The sequence below is a fragment of the Bombus bifarius genome, unplaced genomic scaffold, assembly GCF_011952205.1.
Source record: "Bombus bifarius isolate JDL3187 unplaced genomic scaffold, Bbif_JDL3187 scf7180000008008, whole genome shotgun sequence".
In the NCBI taxonomy this organism is placed as follows: domain Eukaryota; kingdom Metazoa; phylum Arthropoda; class Insecta; order Hymenoptera; family Apidae; genus Bombus; species Bombus bifarius.
In genome coordinates, this window is record NW_022884386.1 from 3,900,303 (window position 1) to 3,916,896 (window position 16,594).

General features: G+C 41.6%; 2 protein-coding genes across 10 annotated transcripts in view; one reads left to right on the forward strand and one right to left on the reverse strand.

Moving 5' to 3' along the window:
• LOC117206837 (MAP7 domain-containing protein 1-like) overlaps positions 1–16,594 on the reverse strand; it is a 207,777-nt gene that overhangs the window by 168,713 nt on the left and 22,470 nt on the right. For 3 of the 9 annotated variants that reach the window (XM_033446551.1, XM_033446546.1, XM_033446541.1), the window contains exon 1: positions 4,351–4,423. The exons of the other annotated variants lie outside the window; for them this stretch is intronic. In XM_033446551.1, the coding sequence (XP_033302442.1) occupies positions 4,351–4,408 (58 nt within the window). In that variant the 5' untranslated portion in view covers positions 4,409–4,423. Of the gene's footprint in view, positions 1–4,350; positions 4,424–16,594 lie in introns of those variants that run through there. 9 annotated transcript variants of the gene reach the window in all.
• On the forward strand, positions 7,921–10,102 carry LOC117206850. The gene is made up of 2 exons (XM_033446571.1): positions 7,921–8,895; positions 9,868–10,102. The coding sequence occupies exons 1-2, from the start codon at positions 8,758–8,760 to the stop codon at positions 10,063–10,065; spliced, it is 336 nt and encodes a 111-aa protein (XP_033302462.1). The 5' UTR covers positions 7,921–8,757; the 3' UTR covers positions 10,066–10,102.

Genomic DNA, 16,594 nt, shown 5'->3' on the forward strand with positions numbered 1-16,594 from the left:
ACAACCAATTCGATACTTGAACGCGTGAGCGTGTACTTTGAGAAATTGTTCCGACTGAATGAAACGCGTGTAAGCTGTCGTTTGGTCGTCGGCTAATACTTTTGTGAACACCGGAACGGAGCAATAACGATCGTCCACGCACGTGCGCCGTATATATTTCTACGTTACATAAAGAAATTAAAAATTACGAAAAAAATCCATAAGTGCAAATAAGATATATTTACTGATTTTCAAACTCATAGTACACTGCAATGTATCGTTTAGAAATTCTATCTGATTACAAACAGATACTAGTAGGAAGATATCGAAAGTCGGTAACTATAAACAGCTATCGATCATCGATCGGCAATAATTACGGTGTTTAATAGTTTATGGCAAAATTACGGGACTGTTAGGATTTACAGGATCGGGAGACCACGTTTGTCGGGATTTCGAGGATCATAGCGCGTCGATTAACGATCATCAGCGATCGATAATCGCAGTAAACGTTAGAGCGGAGGGTACGATCTTCTCGATCGATCACGAGCGAACGCGGATCGTATTCCGATCGACGGTTCGTAGGATCGTAGCCTGTCTGCCGGTGACCTCGATCTTTCTTAGGTTGTCACGATATAATTGTTATTACGTGTCCGTGAACGGGCACGGGCTAGACACTGTGGCGCTCGTGAACTCGTCCGATCGATTTGCTCGGCATCGTTTCGTGCTAGATAACGTCTCGTGAACTTAAACATCGCGCGTCGTGTCCCATTTCCTCCGTGAGTCATGCGTTACCGACATTTCCATTTTTCCTTTCGTTCTCACGAGCTCAAGTAAACAAAATTGTTTGTGTATTGTAAACTGTGTTTGTGAGAAAATGATTTATGGCGCGACTGACGAGAAACTGAATTTTTCTACACTTCGGAGAAAGTACAAAATGGAAGAAACGTAGAGGTTGTTCGCAGGTTGGATCCGACCAACGACGAAAATAACAGCGCGCGAGGAAGAAAAACCGGAGAGATTTGAAATATGGATATACTTAGCTGTGACTCGTAAATACGCTGCGTCCTGCGTACTGTTTTTTCAGTCAGTGAAATATCGTTATTATTAAACTAAAGCAAGGATTTAAGAATACATAGTATCTAGAATATCCGGAAGATCGGATTAAGAATCAAATTAAAGTAGAATATAGAGAAGAATAAGATCAAATGAGATAAATATTAAATACAAAATACAAAACTATAATTTGTACGAAACAAGAACAAAATCGTCCAGAATAATTAAAAAAAAAAACGGTAAGGACATTGTTTGCCTGTGTACGGGTTAAAACGCCATAACAAGGTGTCCCATAGGCGACTCTCCCGTTTAGCACGAGATCGTAGAACGTAGAAATCTATCGATCGTCTATAGTCTACAGTCTGCAGTGTACGCGACGAGACGCATACAATGAACAGAACAGCGCACTGTAGGCGGACACATGGGAATATCTGCATGGAAACCTTGTAAAGTCTGTTCTCGAAGAGCCATAGTTGAAACACGTGGGCACCGATATCTACCTGATAAAGATTTCACCATAAATCAGAGTTAACGCACGGAGAACGGTAGCTGAGCCGAGTCACGATTCGTGAATGAAATGTCCGAGGAACGAATCGAATCGACCGAAATCGAATAAGTCGACTTCGTTCCAATCGAAAGAGCGGATTGTTGAAATATGGATATCGGAGTTCGCTTATGAACGATGAATCGGATATTCGCGAACGCTAAAACAAATTTGCTTTGAAAGTTAGAGGATACAAGAGTTCTTCCAAAATACGTGGAACTTCATCAAGTGACTCAATAAATTAACATTAGTTTCTTTTTTCTTCTTTTTTTCCTTCTTTTAAATTATCGCAAATTGCAGTAGCGTTACGTAACAATAATGTTGCGCGTTACATAGTAACAATTTGTATTTAACCAAGACACGTTTGTCGACGAGTGGCGCCATCATCAGTCGGTTAAAAATAAGCATGCTAGACATGAAAAAGCGGCAGCGCCTTCAGACGACGGACATGACATCACTGGCGTGCCAAATACTTTCGCAGCCTCGTAACGGAAGTCGTTATTTTTACCGCGACTCTTTTTCTTCCGCGCAAACCGTACTGCAAGGATTCATGACAGTGCGAATCAATGAAAGTCTTTATTCCTACACCGTGACTCCTGCTTTCCGCTTCTTCAGGTACGGCGTTCAACTACCATCTCTACACTCTGTGTGTTTCTGTCCTCGGGGCTATGTAGTTTATTTCCTTCCGTTCCGGACGATCTACGCGTTCGGAATGGAAACGAAGACAGACTCGAATCGAAACCAGAAAATTCGAACATACCGAAGTATAGTCGATGCCGCATAATCGTATATTTCACGCCCTGTTTCGACTAGGTGCCAACTTTCCAATTTTCCGATTTGACGATTTCCATATAAATCTTCTAGAAATTCTGTTACCTCACCAAAAATAGAATACGGTCATTGTCGAAGTATTTTCAAGCATCGTGCGACTCGGACTCGCAGAGAAACGGAGCAAGAAACTCGAGAACGCTTTTAACACGAGCGTCTCGAGACTCGTGGACTCCAAGGTACGTCTTCATCCAATTACGCCTGATGCAACCGGCCACGTCCGATGTAATTGACCATTGGCGGATACTCAGAAGTGTGTCAATTTAATGTCTCAATGACACGCGTCACATTATTGTGAGCACAGAGTAAAGTGAGTCACCTCGAATTTGCAGATATAACCGATCGATACACTCCTGAGTTTCATTTTTGTTTTGTCGCTAATCGCAGGTACAAAGTACAAAAGTGTCACATGAATTATTCATCGTTATACATCAACGTGATGTTTATTTATGAAATGTTCATTAACATTGGAAAAAGATAGACACGAGGATGAGATAACGGAGAACATAATTTTTGAGGAATTGCGACCGAGAAGATGCGCGCAGCGCAACAACGCGCCACTGTTCCTGCGTCAGTCGTTGAACGCTGACTCAGAGCCATGACTATGCAGCCATTGGGCCGTTGTTTTTCTTTCCGAGGCACCAGAAAGCGGCGCAGCCACAGCCAAAAAGACGTCCCAGATGTCCTGCGCATTTAAATCCGGTGGCATTGCTTTACGACGTTCGTCGAAATCGTTTCGTTCTGTCCTGATGCGAGTTCGTTTCCTAGAGCTTCGATCTGTCTCTGAGAAACTGCATAAAACTCTCCTATCGCAAAACATTGTGCGGCACCAGACAAGAAGCAACGTTGAAATTATGTATAATGAAAAAAATGGAATATCAATTATTCAAAGTCAATGCTCAGAAAAAGAAAATTACTAGAGTATCGAAGAGCGTAACATTGAATTTGAAATTTTGATGTAGTTGTTAGTTGCAGACAAGCAAGATCACACGAGAAGGAGAGAAGCTATTTATTCAGAAGACATTTGCATCTACGTCTTTCAAGTGGAATGAGAAGAATATTTCACAGCCGCGTAGAATCTTAGTACAGAGAGAAGTCATGAATAACAAAACTAGAATCTACGTGGATATTAACATTAGTATAGCTCGGCAGTGAAATATATTTAAATTAGATTCAAATTATACCACGTGTGGATCTCAAATAATATAATATATAAAGATAAAATAATAAGATTGGAAGAATCAGAGAATAAATAACGCCAATAAGATGTACCAAAGGCACCATGTTCTTTGCATCACAAGTGGGATTAGATCGAACAAGCAATTAGAACGAACGACGCGATTAACTAAACGTTTTCTGGCGTTGACTGTACGGCTTCGTCTGCCGCAAATGCGATAAAACGCAGCTAATTCTCACTAAGGTCTCGTTCCCGAATCATTCTCGAGGTCCTACCGAATTCCATTAACAGTCCCATCCGCAGCACAGGTTATGTCCTGCGGTATAATCTAAAGTAAGTAGTTCATCGACCAACAGTCTGCATAGACTTTCCTAGAACCTATCCTAGATTCGCGACTTTGACCGAGCGGAGTAATAATAGCATCACAAGTGTAGAACAGCATAAAAGCCGAAGCGTTTGTGTAAAGCTTCTCCGACGATACGAAACTGGCGAAACGAAATGAATCAGAAAGCAACGTGCGAAGAAGATTCTCATTCGAAATCTTATCGAGAACCAAAAAAGTCAAATATCACAACGATCGTTTTATATCGACTCGGTGGCCACGTTTTCGTTGCGATGGCAACGACCGGAATAAAAGTAGCTGGACAGAAAAAAGAGAGCGTGGAAACCGAAAAAAAGCACTGGCGTGAAAAGCCCGTCTCGGACGATGCGATTCGCCGAACGGAAAGAAGTATCGAAAAATTAGCGACGTGCAAAAAGGAAGCATTACCTCGAACGATGGTTGTGACGGGCCAATCGGAGGCATCGAGCCTCTTACAACACCACATGCCGCAGCGATGGTTTCAACGAGCCAGAAGAAAAAGAAATTCGTTAGAAAACCAGAAGGAAAACGGACGGATATATGATTTTCTCGAGAATGAACCCAGGCGTGGAGGTCGTGTCGCGGCTCGTGCGTGGAAACACACACAGTCCGGCTGGCAGTCGAAAGGGGGAGCGCAGTGAACTTGGTGTCGCGACGGAGCACGGCGCCGGCAAATGGCGTCTGTGGTCGATAGACACATCGGTGGGTGGTTGGTTTCCTCCGTTTCTACGGCAGAACGCAGCCAGGTTCGTATGGGAAACCAAAAGATGGTGTTGGGGTTGGTCGGCTGCCATGCGGCCCGTCACGAAGACCTTGAGGTTTCGCCTCGTGCGCTTTATCCTCCCTGGTTTATACTTTTAACGTCATGGCTGACGCCATTTTTCTGACGTCAATAAGATCCTCGTGGCGTAGCCTAGAAAAACGATTTTCTTCCTTACCATCGAGAACCTTCTGCGAATCGTCCCTTTGACCGTACGTGACATTTATTACCGATTGACGAATCGGTAATTTCTATCGACAACGTTCTATCAATAACATATACACACGCGCTATAAACGTCTCCGGAGAGGAATCCGATATAAGAGAAATTACAGACAGGAGGTGTGAACAATCAGGCGTGCAGAGTTAATATTAACCTCGGCCGGGTCTTGCTTTCAGAGCTAAACGGTACGTATGTGTGAAGAGTTCTGGTAAGTACACCCCTGAGACCTCGGAACACGTTGCTACCGCGTCGATCGATCGATTTATGGGTTCAGCCTCGCGGTTTCGAGACGGATCTTTCTCAGCGAATCAGAGACGACCACCAGCTCCACCACGGATACGAGGAAGACTCGATTTATGTGAATTTCGCCTTGATCCTTGTCCCACGACCACCGACGAGATAACGCAGGCTGTTCGCTTGACCTTAAAAATGCTATCGGTTTCTCTTTTCCCTTGTCCCTACTACTCTTACATTCGACGTGCCATCGAAATCTAATCATTTCGCCTGACTAACTCGCGGAAGCACCTATGCGAGACTTTAATTTAAAGCGACGCGAAGCAACGCTGGTTCCCCGATAAAAGACGGTCCAAGAATGCAGTCTGGGAAGGAGTCGAGGTCGTAAGGTGTTCCCTCTTGTTTTGCGTGTTTGCTATCGAATCGGGATGCTTCAGAAAGAAAATGGCGATGATACCGCGAATAAAATAGCCTTGCAGACATAAATATCAAAAGGGAGGAAAGGAGGATAGGATAAAAACTAGAGACGAGCAGTGCTAGATACCATAAGGACATCTGGAGATGCGAAACACCATAAAAGCAGGCGAACGCAACGGACTGACTGCCCTGGACAGGCGCAAGACGAGGTGAATGCACCAGCGTCCTTTCCGAGTCCTTTTATATAGCCGATCCACACACCCTGTCCTACCGTGTATCATTACTTTCCATTCCCCCGGTTATCGATTACACAAGTTACGAAGGCGACTCGCATCATTTTTACATTATTCGTACCCTTTAACCGCATCTGGAGGTCGTGTCGCATCTATAAAATGTACTGTACAGAACTGGAGCAAGGTTAAGAAAAAGACTATGGGTCTAAGTGGTCAATATTTGCTGTAGATTGGATCCACGTAAATCTCGCATGCATTTTATAAAACAAAAGGATCGCGTCTATTAATTACAAAATAATTCAATGGCAAATAGTTCAGCCAGGAATTGTTAAACTATCCTACATCTACTACTAACGAGTGGAACGTGCAGAGTAGTGAGAATTAACGCTAAAATTACCAGGATAGTGAAAATGACTGATCCACGACTTTTCATAAAGATGTTATACAGGGTATTTTATGAACTTTGGAAACTAATTTGAATTATTATCTGTAAATTGTATCGCTTCGTTAGGGAAGCGAGCAAAACGCATTTCTCTTTCCCCTTTCCAACTCCGTGCAGTATTCTCGATTTCGTAACCATTTTCTCAGCTTATAGCAAGTGCCATTGATACAAATTTCGAATTGGACGACAAGGAGGGAACATCGATTTCGTGATACGATCTTGTTTGAAGCAATGCTTCCTGCTCGTGATGGTAGCGCAGGTTGGTATCATTCGATTGATAACATCGAAGTACTTCGGTAATGCGTGGAACAAGATTGCGACACGTCTCGAACAATGCGAACCTCTTTCAACACGTCAGCCAACGTACATCCTTGAGTGTCCGGAATTGCATTTACATATTTTGTACGTTTTATCTTGTACCTACTCGAAACACCTTCGTTCCGTGTAATGCTGTCAGTATCAAAGGAGACGTGGCTTCTCGTGTCGTGCACTGTTGTACTTATGACTTTTATTATAATATAATTTCTGTGTACCTGCGTATTCACTTCTCTTTTATGCATATACTGTTTCTACTTACGAAAAATAAAGAAATAAAGAAACTAAGGACTACACAACCTGACAAATAAATAAAAATTAAACAATAAAACTTAAATTTAAATTTAAATTTAAAAATTCAATAATCATAACTATCCTTCTCGGTGATTACAAAATTAAATTTGTATTTTACACTCTATTAAATAAAAAATGATTTTTTACTCGATCGTTCACAAAATTTCTTGCATCTATCACTTATTTTCAGAAAACGTACATACACGTGTTTGCGAAGTTGATAAATTGTACGAAATCAAAAAATTGACTTCCCTTTCACGATTTACAAGTTGAATATCGTCGATGTCGATGCATCCACGTGTATTATGCAGAATCGTAAACGACTCGCGCCTAGAGAAGAAGCTGCAATTGTAGAAGAAGGAGTAATAGACCGGTAATTTCGTCCAGGAAACAAAAGGCGGCGCACAGAGCTCTAAACGAAGTCAGAAGGGTGCACGAAAAGCTGAGCACGAGGTTGCTTCTACTTGGGCCGAGTACACGAATAGTGGCACGGCTGGATTAAACGAGCAAATTACGGGTTTACGGTGGACCAGGAGGCCTGGTCCGGTGAAAATAAATAAAGCAGAAGACGCGGCGTCCCGGTGAATTCCACGGGTACGCGGACGTGGCCCGAGGTAATTTATTGCACCTGCTGGACCCGGGCGTAATTATCCCCATGCCAAAATCCTCGAACGCGTGTCCCTTTCTTCGACTTCGTGCTGCGTCGATATCTTCGATAAAAAGAAAAAAGAAAAGAAAAAAAGGACGGTGTTCGTTTGCTCCTCGTACTCTCCCGTTAGGACTCCACTGGCCGTTCACCGATATTTCCAACGAAAACTTCGCGTTGGCACAGACTAAAAAAAGAACCAGATGCGTGGAAAGCAATCGTATGAGAATAGTATGTAAGTGAATGAATTCTTACGATATGTATATACAAAATGATCGAAGAAGAAAAAATAAATGAAAAGTGTGTATACGTGGTTGGATACAAGCAGGCTTCTCTAAAGTGTTTGCATAGAAATTCTAGGAATAAGTAATGGAAAGGAAGAAAAACCGACGAAGGGCGGCTAATCGAGTTAAGAGCTCCGGCGTCGATTACGGGGCTCGTGGTTCTATTTATTTCCATGGCGGTTCGAAAAAAAATCTACCATGGAAAGGTGAAGTTCCTCGAAGTTGCTAGAACTCCGTCACTTTCATTTTTATATAGACATCTTGTTTTTGTATAGTGTTTTCTACTGATTATTTTAACTCTTGGGAGCTATCATCGAACGAAGTCTATAATATCGTGGATAAAATTCCATCCCAGTACATACAACGCTGTGACGATATTATTACCGACGATAATATTCATATACACGTGTAGAACTCCTTCGCTTCTGTTCAAATTCCGATCACATTCTGTTAATGCAATAGAACCATTTATGCCAGCGATCTCGAACGGTATAATAGAAACAAAACTGAGAATAAATAGCGAGGAATCAGGATACGATACAGACGATCGGTAGCTTGATTCTGTCAGTGGAAAGTCTCGCGATGTCGAACGACGGCTATCTAACAAAATTCCGAGAGGATCGTTCACCGGGACTAAATATACCTGGCGCGTGCATAATTTCGAACGTGGAACGTAAACTACAACAAAGTCGAGCTGCATCGGCGTTCGCACGCACTCTGTTTCCACGATATCTCATTTGCCGGTACGAGCCAGTTGTCAAGCACGAAAACACGCGGAACTTGCGGATAAAGAGTGTAAGCGCGCATTTGCAGATGGCAACGCGTGTTACCGGGCGTAATATATCGAAGCAAGCGGGGTCGCGAGCGCAACGCGCTGCTAATATCTCCGGCTAGTCGCGTCGAGGAACGCGGGACCGATCTGCTCTTGTTCTGTTCCGATCGTCCCTCTTAAAAATACTTCCCTCGCCATGCTTGACCGGGAGAAAAGAGAAAACAAAGCAACGAAACGACACGGCTCTATCTACGGAGAGAATACCGTGACGAACAATAAGAGTTCGCGTGTTGATCGCGAGGAGAATGCGTGCGCTTCGAAGTCGTTTGACAAGGTAATTATCGTTCGTAAATCGTCATTACGGTTACGTCGCGTTACAAACCAGCTACCGGTTCAATCGTTTTTCCGATCCCGCTACCCGGTGTCACGTTAAGCTCCTGTGTTTCGAATCACGATCGTTTGTCCGTGATTTATCTCATGTTCCTGAGGCTTTTTATCTTTTATTTCGAGCCAATAGCAGTTTAGCTCGATCCTACAATTATTATAAATCAGATTATGATATGGTACGAGAAAATGCACAAAACATATATATTATACGTAAATGCACAAAGTATTTATAGTAAGTTATTTGTTACAACATTCAGAAAATAAAACAAATCTCGATTTAAGTACTGTTCCGCTGCTCGTAATCATAAAAATCTGTATATGCATCAACATTTTAATTATAATAAGTTAAAAATAAACAGACCTTGTAGTCCGACTAACAGTACTTTGAATATTGAAATAAATATTCAAATAGCCAGCGCAGTAGATAATAATCTATAAACAGCACAAGATATCAATTTGCTTAAATTACAGAGTAAATACAAAGTATAGAAATTGAAGGATTAAGCCAGTTGCAGCTATCGGATCGATATAGGATCGATCAATAAATATCAGTTCAAGATTGTTATTATATCGAGCCAATTATTATTATTATATCCAGCTTCTGGGAGATTTACACGAGATTATATTCAATATCGACGCACGCTAGATATTCTCCATAATTTTCATATTATTAGATATTTAAGTATCACCGATCGTTTTATCGTGCAATTATCGGCTTAAATCGGGGATAATCGATATTAATCGTCTTATGTAAGAATGCTTAATTGATCGCACTAGGGTCGTTCGTTCGTTGGATAAACCAGGGCGCAAGTAACAGCTAAAACAGTCTCATTATACTATTTACGTAAGCTTAGCCGATGACTTCGAATTGTTGGTTAAGATAAACAAGTGAATTTCTTGTGGGTGCACTTTGTTGCAGCACAACGCGGCGAATTGCGCGAAATTACTCTCGAATCAGAGCGGTTCTCGGTTGGCAACGATGGCGAACCTCGAAGACGACGTAGAGTGTAGAGAGTCGGTGAAAAGCAACGCGCGATTCGCCGCGTGTTGGCTATTTTCGCGTCTGGGCTTTCCAGAACCTGACCCACCGACTACATTCCTTTCAACGAGCGACTGACGCTGCTGAAAAAATTAGCCGCGAAACGCACTTCGACGCCTACACAAGCGACAACTTGTCGCCGAAATATTGTAATTTCATAAGTGATAAATAGGTTTTCGAAATGGCAGACTTTGCCATAACATACAGGCAAGTCGACTTGTGTTGGAAAGTGTTGAACCAAAAGATGGAGATCGAAAGAGATATTGAAGGCAGATGAAGGCGTTAAGGACGTATTATTTATGTATTATTCCTCTGTGATGAAATCTATGATTTTTGTGGAAAAATTTAAATCTTGAAATGCCATTGGCACGAAACATTCCTAGATTAATTCAATTTATAAATCTGAAACAAATATTTAATGAAATAAATCTATAAACAATGGGTGGATATCATAATGAAAAATAGTCTATGGAAATAGTAATTGACTCCGTGATATACAAAATGATTCGTTGTTCTTATCAAGCCACTTAACATAGCCATTGGATATTCATTTATTTTTCGCAACAGAATACATAACTAGTGCTTAAATTAAAGGAAATCGAACGATTAATTCTAAAGGAAGACGATAGAATTTTAAACAAACTATTCTAAACACACGTAACGATCGAAGGAGAATGAAAGCAGAACCCCGTCTTGTTTTCCTACGATTTGCCGTGAATTTTACGCGAACGAATAACTTTCACGGCACCCCGAGGCTCCGTTGCAACGAGGACAAGTTCAAGGCGTGCCGCGGAAACGGAAATACGTTTTCGCGAAACATCCGGTCCAGGCCGGACACACAATTCTTAGAATAGACAGTTATATTCTGCGCCGCTACTAAAGCGCAATGGAATCTCGATAACTGAGTTCGCAGATGATCACAGATTACATAAATGATCGATAAGAAGGTATCATCGTGCGATCGCGTGAAATTGAACGATTTGCCCATTGAGCATTAAACGAAAGGAACACGGGATGTTTGTAATTTGTTACGATCGGGATATCGCTCTAGCTGGTGGAATCGGCTTCGCTCGAACACGATTTCGTCTGCCACGTACGATCGTTCAAGTGTATACCACGGCTCAACCAGTTCATTATGAAACCGAAGCTATAATTAATCGCTAAGCTATGTACGCTGTAGTTGCCAAGAGTTCGACGTGTTAGCAAATCCATTAATTGACCCGTTTCATTAACCGGAATATACCTAACGTAATATCCCCTTTGCGATCGCTCTGCGAACAAAAACAGACGAGACGAGAGTTCCTCGTAGAAAAACGATCGGCTGTGGTACCGTTCAGCCTGGTTAAAAATCATTTCGATTCGTACAAGCTCGCAGAGCACCACGACCAATCGATTTTTTCCTCGGGCCGTAACGGTAAAGAGCCCGAAGTGAAAGTACAAAGGCAAACATGCCGCGCTTAAATTGTTCGTAATCTCTAGAATAGCTTTAATGCTCGACAGTGATCTAGTGGCTGGCGCGTGCAACCGGTTTTCATCATTCGATGAGAAAACATTGTTGGCGAAGAAGGGAGGGGAGAAAAAAGTATTCGATTCGCGATATAAATTTCTATGAATGGCCCCGGACATTTAAGTAAGCGCGTTCTTGTAAGCTCTGTGCGCGACACAACCCTCTCGATCAAACGTGACGTACCCTCGCCCGCTTGTGCACGATTCGTGGCACATGAACGAACACGGAGAGAAAGAGAAGGAGAGACAGAGAGAGCGCGCGCGAAGGGGAGATCGTTCGTCAACTATTTTTACGATAAATTAAACTCGCGACTCGCGAGAGGTGACGCGGCGCGAACTCGTCGACGCGAAAAAATTCGACGCTTTCTCCGCCGGCTGATATATCGACGCATAGCTTAATGCCGCGTTTCATAATCCTTGAATGCTACTCGATAGTGGCGATAACCATTTATTATTCGTGGAAATGCAGTTTGAAAAGGTCGTGGTACGGAGCGGTCGCTTGTTGCCGGTCGAGTCGCGAATTCCGCCGGGTTCAATACCAATTCTCCTTCGACACTGAAGAATGTCAAACGGCAACGATTATCGGATTTTCCGTTCTTTAAATACCTGCCGCATATTTTTAGATGCGCGCAGTGGGTTCGGCGCCGTGGAAAGCAAGGGAAACTTTTTCACTGAGTGGAATGAACGCTGAACGACACCAGCGAGCCATGAAGACGAAGAAAAAAAAAAGAAATCGAGCAACGTTAAGGACGATAGATAAGCAAAAGGAATTGAATTAGACGACAGACGTCCTTGAAATGAAGTAGCGTTTAGCTGACCATGCAGTTACCAGTGAGGCTGGCTCCATCCAAGAAACTTACGGTTTCTCGCGATAGACGCTGAATATTCCGAGCTTCCGTACGTAAAAGAATTCGCCACGACTATCTTTACAAACTGAGATCTTCCTCGGTTCGCGCACGGGTAAGCTTCCACTATATTTAACTCGGTTATGCAGGAGAGCTGTTCTTTTCATGATACGTGATACAGAACATAATTCGATATTTGCCTTTCTCATCGCGCATTCTACCGAAGCACATAAATTTTAATACGGACAGATTATCTTGCTTCGAGGTTTCTCGTAAACGATATTCTTTTGGACGATGTGAAACGTGTACAAAAGTTCGAGCCGTCGAACAAACACCGGTGGAAGAATACGGTACGAAACGAAGCAGAAGCTAACACAAGGTAAATTAACGATAAGAGGAAGATTAATGTCCCACAATTCCGTTGTAATAGAATCAGCAACAAGAAACTTGTTCCGTTAAACTCGGTTAAGTGTTTAATACGTAATTCCATCGTCCCACGAGAAAACGCTTTGAACCCTTTAATCATATCCAGCCTTTGGAGTCAATGAAACGTAACCGTTTCCAAGTTTAAGCTAGTTTGAAGCAGCGTAAAGCACTCACGCTTTGAACATATATTGCAAAGCCAGGTAGGTAAATAGATGAAGTTTTGTTTGAAGCACTTTATAGAAATGCCTCGTTGAGAAATGTATCGTCGATGACTGCTGGAAATTCGAGATATTTATTACGTCGATGTCGCCAGGTTCCATAAGAAGAGACACGACAGGCAGCGTGGTGGACACGTCAGGTGGTACACGAGGAACTCCGATCGAGTAGCTCGAGAATCGTAACAAAGAGATTTATCGGTCGATCGAGCGCGTCGAATAAAAAGCAGGAGGGGATAGAACAAGTTGAACCTCGTACCAAACGCTTCCACCTGGTGACTGAATAGTAAATCAAACTGAAGGAATTCAGCTTAGAAGGAAAACAGATCTGCCTTCTGCAATGAAAGCAAATATCTATTCAACGGAATACCAATTTCGCAATGCATACCGATCTTCTGATAAGCATCGTTATAAAGAAAGTAGGATATACAATTGATAGTAATGCTTGAACAAGGCAATTCCAGATATACGCAGATTTTTGCCTTCGAAAATTTAGGTCAATTGCGTGCTGATTTCGTATCAATTTATTCAACTTTTCACTTACTGCGTTGTCTATAGAAAAGAGGACAGAATGAAACCTCTGCAGTAACTATTAACATTTACCGCTATCGGAAAGTCACGAGAGACACGTTGTATGCCATCGATTTATATTCTCAACTATACGCATGTAAGTACGCACAATGTTTTTTTTTTTATCGTCACAGAATTTACATTAATCGTGAAAATAGACGAATCCCTCGTGAAGACAGCGAGGATAAATACGACGAAGATAGAGACTCTTAATCAACAAATAAAAAATTCTACGCGAATTTTCAACATTTAGTTCAAAGATTTACCACACGTTGTTAAGAAGATAAGTAAAACTGAACTAGAAAGAAAATAAAATTGTAAAGCTAATACATCACTACTAGAAAAAGGAACGAATAGTAGTCAGAGGGAAACAACTAGTTCGTCCATCCGGTCCGACGACCTAGACCGAGTGCCGAGACGACGGGTTACGAGAGGCCTTCACCTTGACCTTGAAGAGCACCGACCGTCCTAGCAAAGGTGAACCGGACAGACAAACCGAGAGGAGCTTTTACCTGTCTTGTGTCTGCTCAACTCGCCACGTAAGTATAATGCACGATTTCCGTGCTTATGTAAGTCGAAACATTTTTATCACGTACACGTCATCATCGCGGCCAGAGTCTTACCATTGCCTGCCTCTTCCCCACCCTTTGCCCGATAACGTTGTTCTATGCATCGGCATTTGCGCCATGTTAATACGATCTTACTGTTCATTCTGCTACATGTGACCTTCATTAGCAATTCACTGAATAATGGTTTCTAATTACGCTGATTGAGAGTAATATATTTGTATTTCATTTACTGCCGAGTTACGCGTTAGCTTGGCATTCTTCCCCTTCTAATCGAGCCATCCTTTGTAATTGGTTTTAAATAAGCGACTAAGCAACACAGAGCCACTCTTCATGTTGGTAGAGTTTTAATTAGAATCGCACGTTTACAGTCAATGATAGATTCCAATTGACCGTAATAAACCTTTTAAAATAACTTCTGACAATTATACGCTAATTTAGAAGAACGAATCAGTCGATACAAGTAACGCTTCGCTGGCCGTCATTGATTGAATCATTACGATCAAGATCTTCTATAATATTCCTATCGAGCCAAGTTATCGAAACTTTCTACAATTATCAATTATCCGCAACGCATTTATCCACGAATGTGCCTAGTACCATCTAATAACATTTCTTACATTGGTTTGAAAAAAAAATGGCTATCGGGATAAAATTTCTTTTAACGTCTGACGGACCTCAAACACCAGTTGTCGAGTCACACTCGCCCAGCAGCATTCCATTTTCAGGGTCATCGGCAATTTTCGCATGTTTCAATCACTCGATTACGCGTCCCCATGATTTCGTTAGTATGTTACGGAACTAATTACCATCTACATTTCGTTAGTATGTTACTTCGGCAAGTTTTCCTGATCGGCTGCAAACAAATTAAGAACAAACCGTATGGTATCAAACGGCCACGTACCGATACGTTATCAAGCAACCATATGTCGCCCGAAAGAAACTCGACTGATATCTTCAATAAATGTAAATAAAAAGATAACCATGATTCATAATCGTACAACAAAAAATCCTCGATTATTTTAAATTAACTTTCAATGGTGCGCATTTTGTATGCGGAATTTTAATTCAAAATTATGTCACCTCCGAAGAATCGCCATTTATTACATAATTACACTGGGTCTTTACGTAGATTGATATTTTTATGGAAACAGCTAAAGAGATGGAATTTACAGATTTGTTTCATGTACTGAATATCGTCACGGATGCCATATTCCGGACATTCTATGTATCCTTTACATTGTATACATTCTATGCATTTTTGCAATTTTAATTTTCCTAATTACAACAATTCGGATATCTTATATATCTTTGCATATTATGTACGTATGTGTATATCATCGCATATATAAATTTTCTATAAATGAATAAATCTTCATAAATAACCTAAGCTGAGTGGTACGTTTAAATTAACCAGAGATAAAAAGAAAAGAGAGAGAGAGAAGGAGAATTATGTCACGAATCGTTTTTTTCCCAGATATGGTCAGAATGCATAACTCGAAAGAAGGGAAACTTGAGGAACGACTTTCTTCGAGACGTTTCAAGAGATTTCGTTCCTTTCAAGGAAGTAACGACAAGATGCGCGTCGACATTTCGCGAAATCGGACAAGTGCTCGAGAAGAGTCGAGTTACTCTCACGATACGACGCACGATGCTCCGTGTCTAACTCACGGAAGACCACCCATAAACTGGACAAACGAGTCGAAAGGGAATTGAATCTGAACAAGTAATTAGCGCTGTAGTCGTTCGCCAAAGACTCTCCTCTATCGTTTCGTTCGCACGACTCTTTTTCTCTCGGACAATATATATAGCCCATAATCTACTTTTCTTCTAATATCGCACGCAAGCTTGCCAAGTGTCTAGATGATTAACGATACCGCGATATGCATCAACGGTGAGCGATTTGCAGCAGCACGCTAGAATCGAGCATGGTAAATCGTACAGAACGTGGACAGGGAGGTAATGAGCTAATTCCATCACTAAGTTAAGCGACCAAACGCAAGAAATGCCGGACAGTCGAGTAATTTTCTTTGATCGTTCCTGGAATTCTTACGACGACCATCGTCGAGAAAATATGAGATACCGTCACCTTCCATGCATACAGTGTCCTTGAGCAGCGTTCCAGAACTAACCTTTCCCAGTATTGTGAGAGCAATACTTGGAAAATTGCGACCACGACTCTTATACAGCGGTTTACCAAAGCATTCGGACATTCGTGAAATCTTTTATGAATATATATATATATATATATATATATTTATATACAGATATATATATATATATACAGATGTATTACGTATATTATACGAAACATTTTTCAAATTCATTGCATTTGATTGGAAGGTAAATTTGGAAAACAGTCTTTGCAACGTCGTTCTATACACTTCGATTTATGGAGTTGATCAATGTCGCTTTTGAACAAGTGAGGCCAATCCTTAGCAACAGGATCATGACAGTCACATCCTGCCGCAAGTACTAA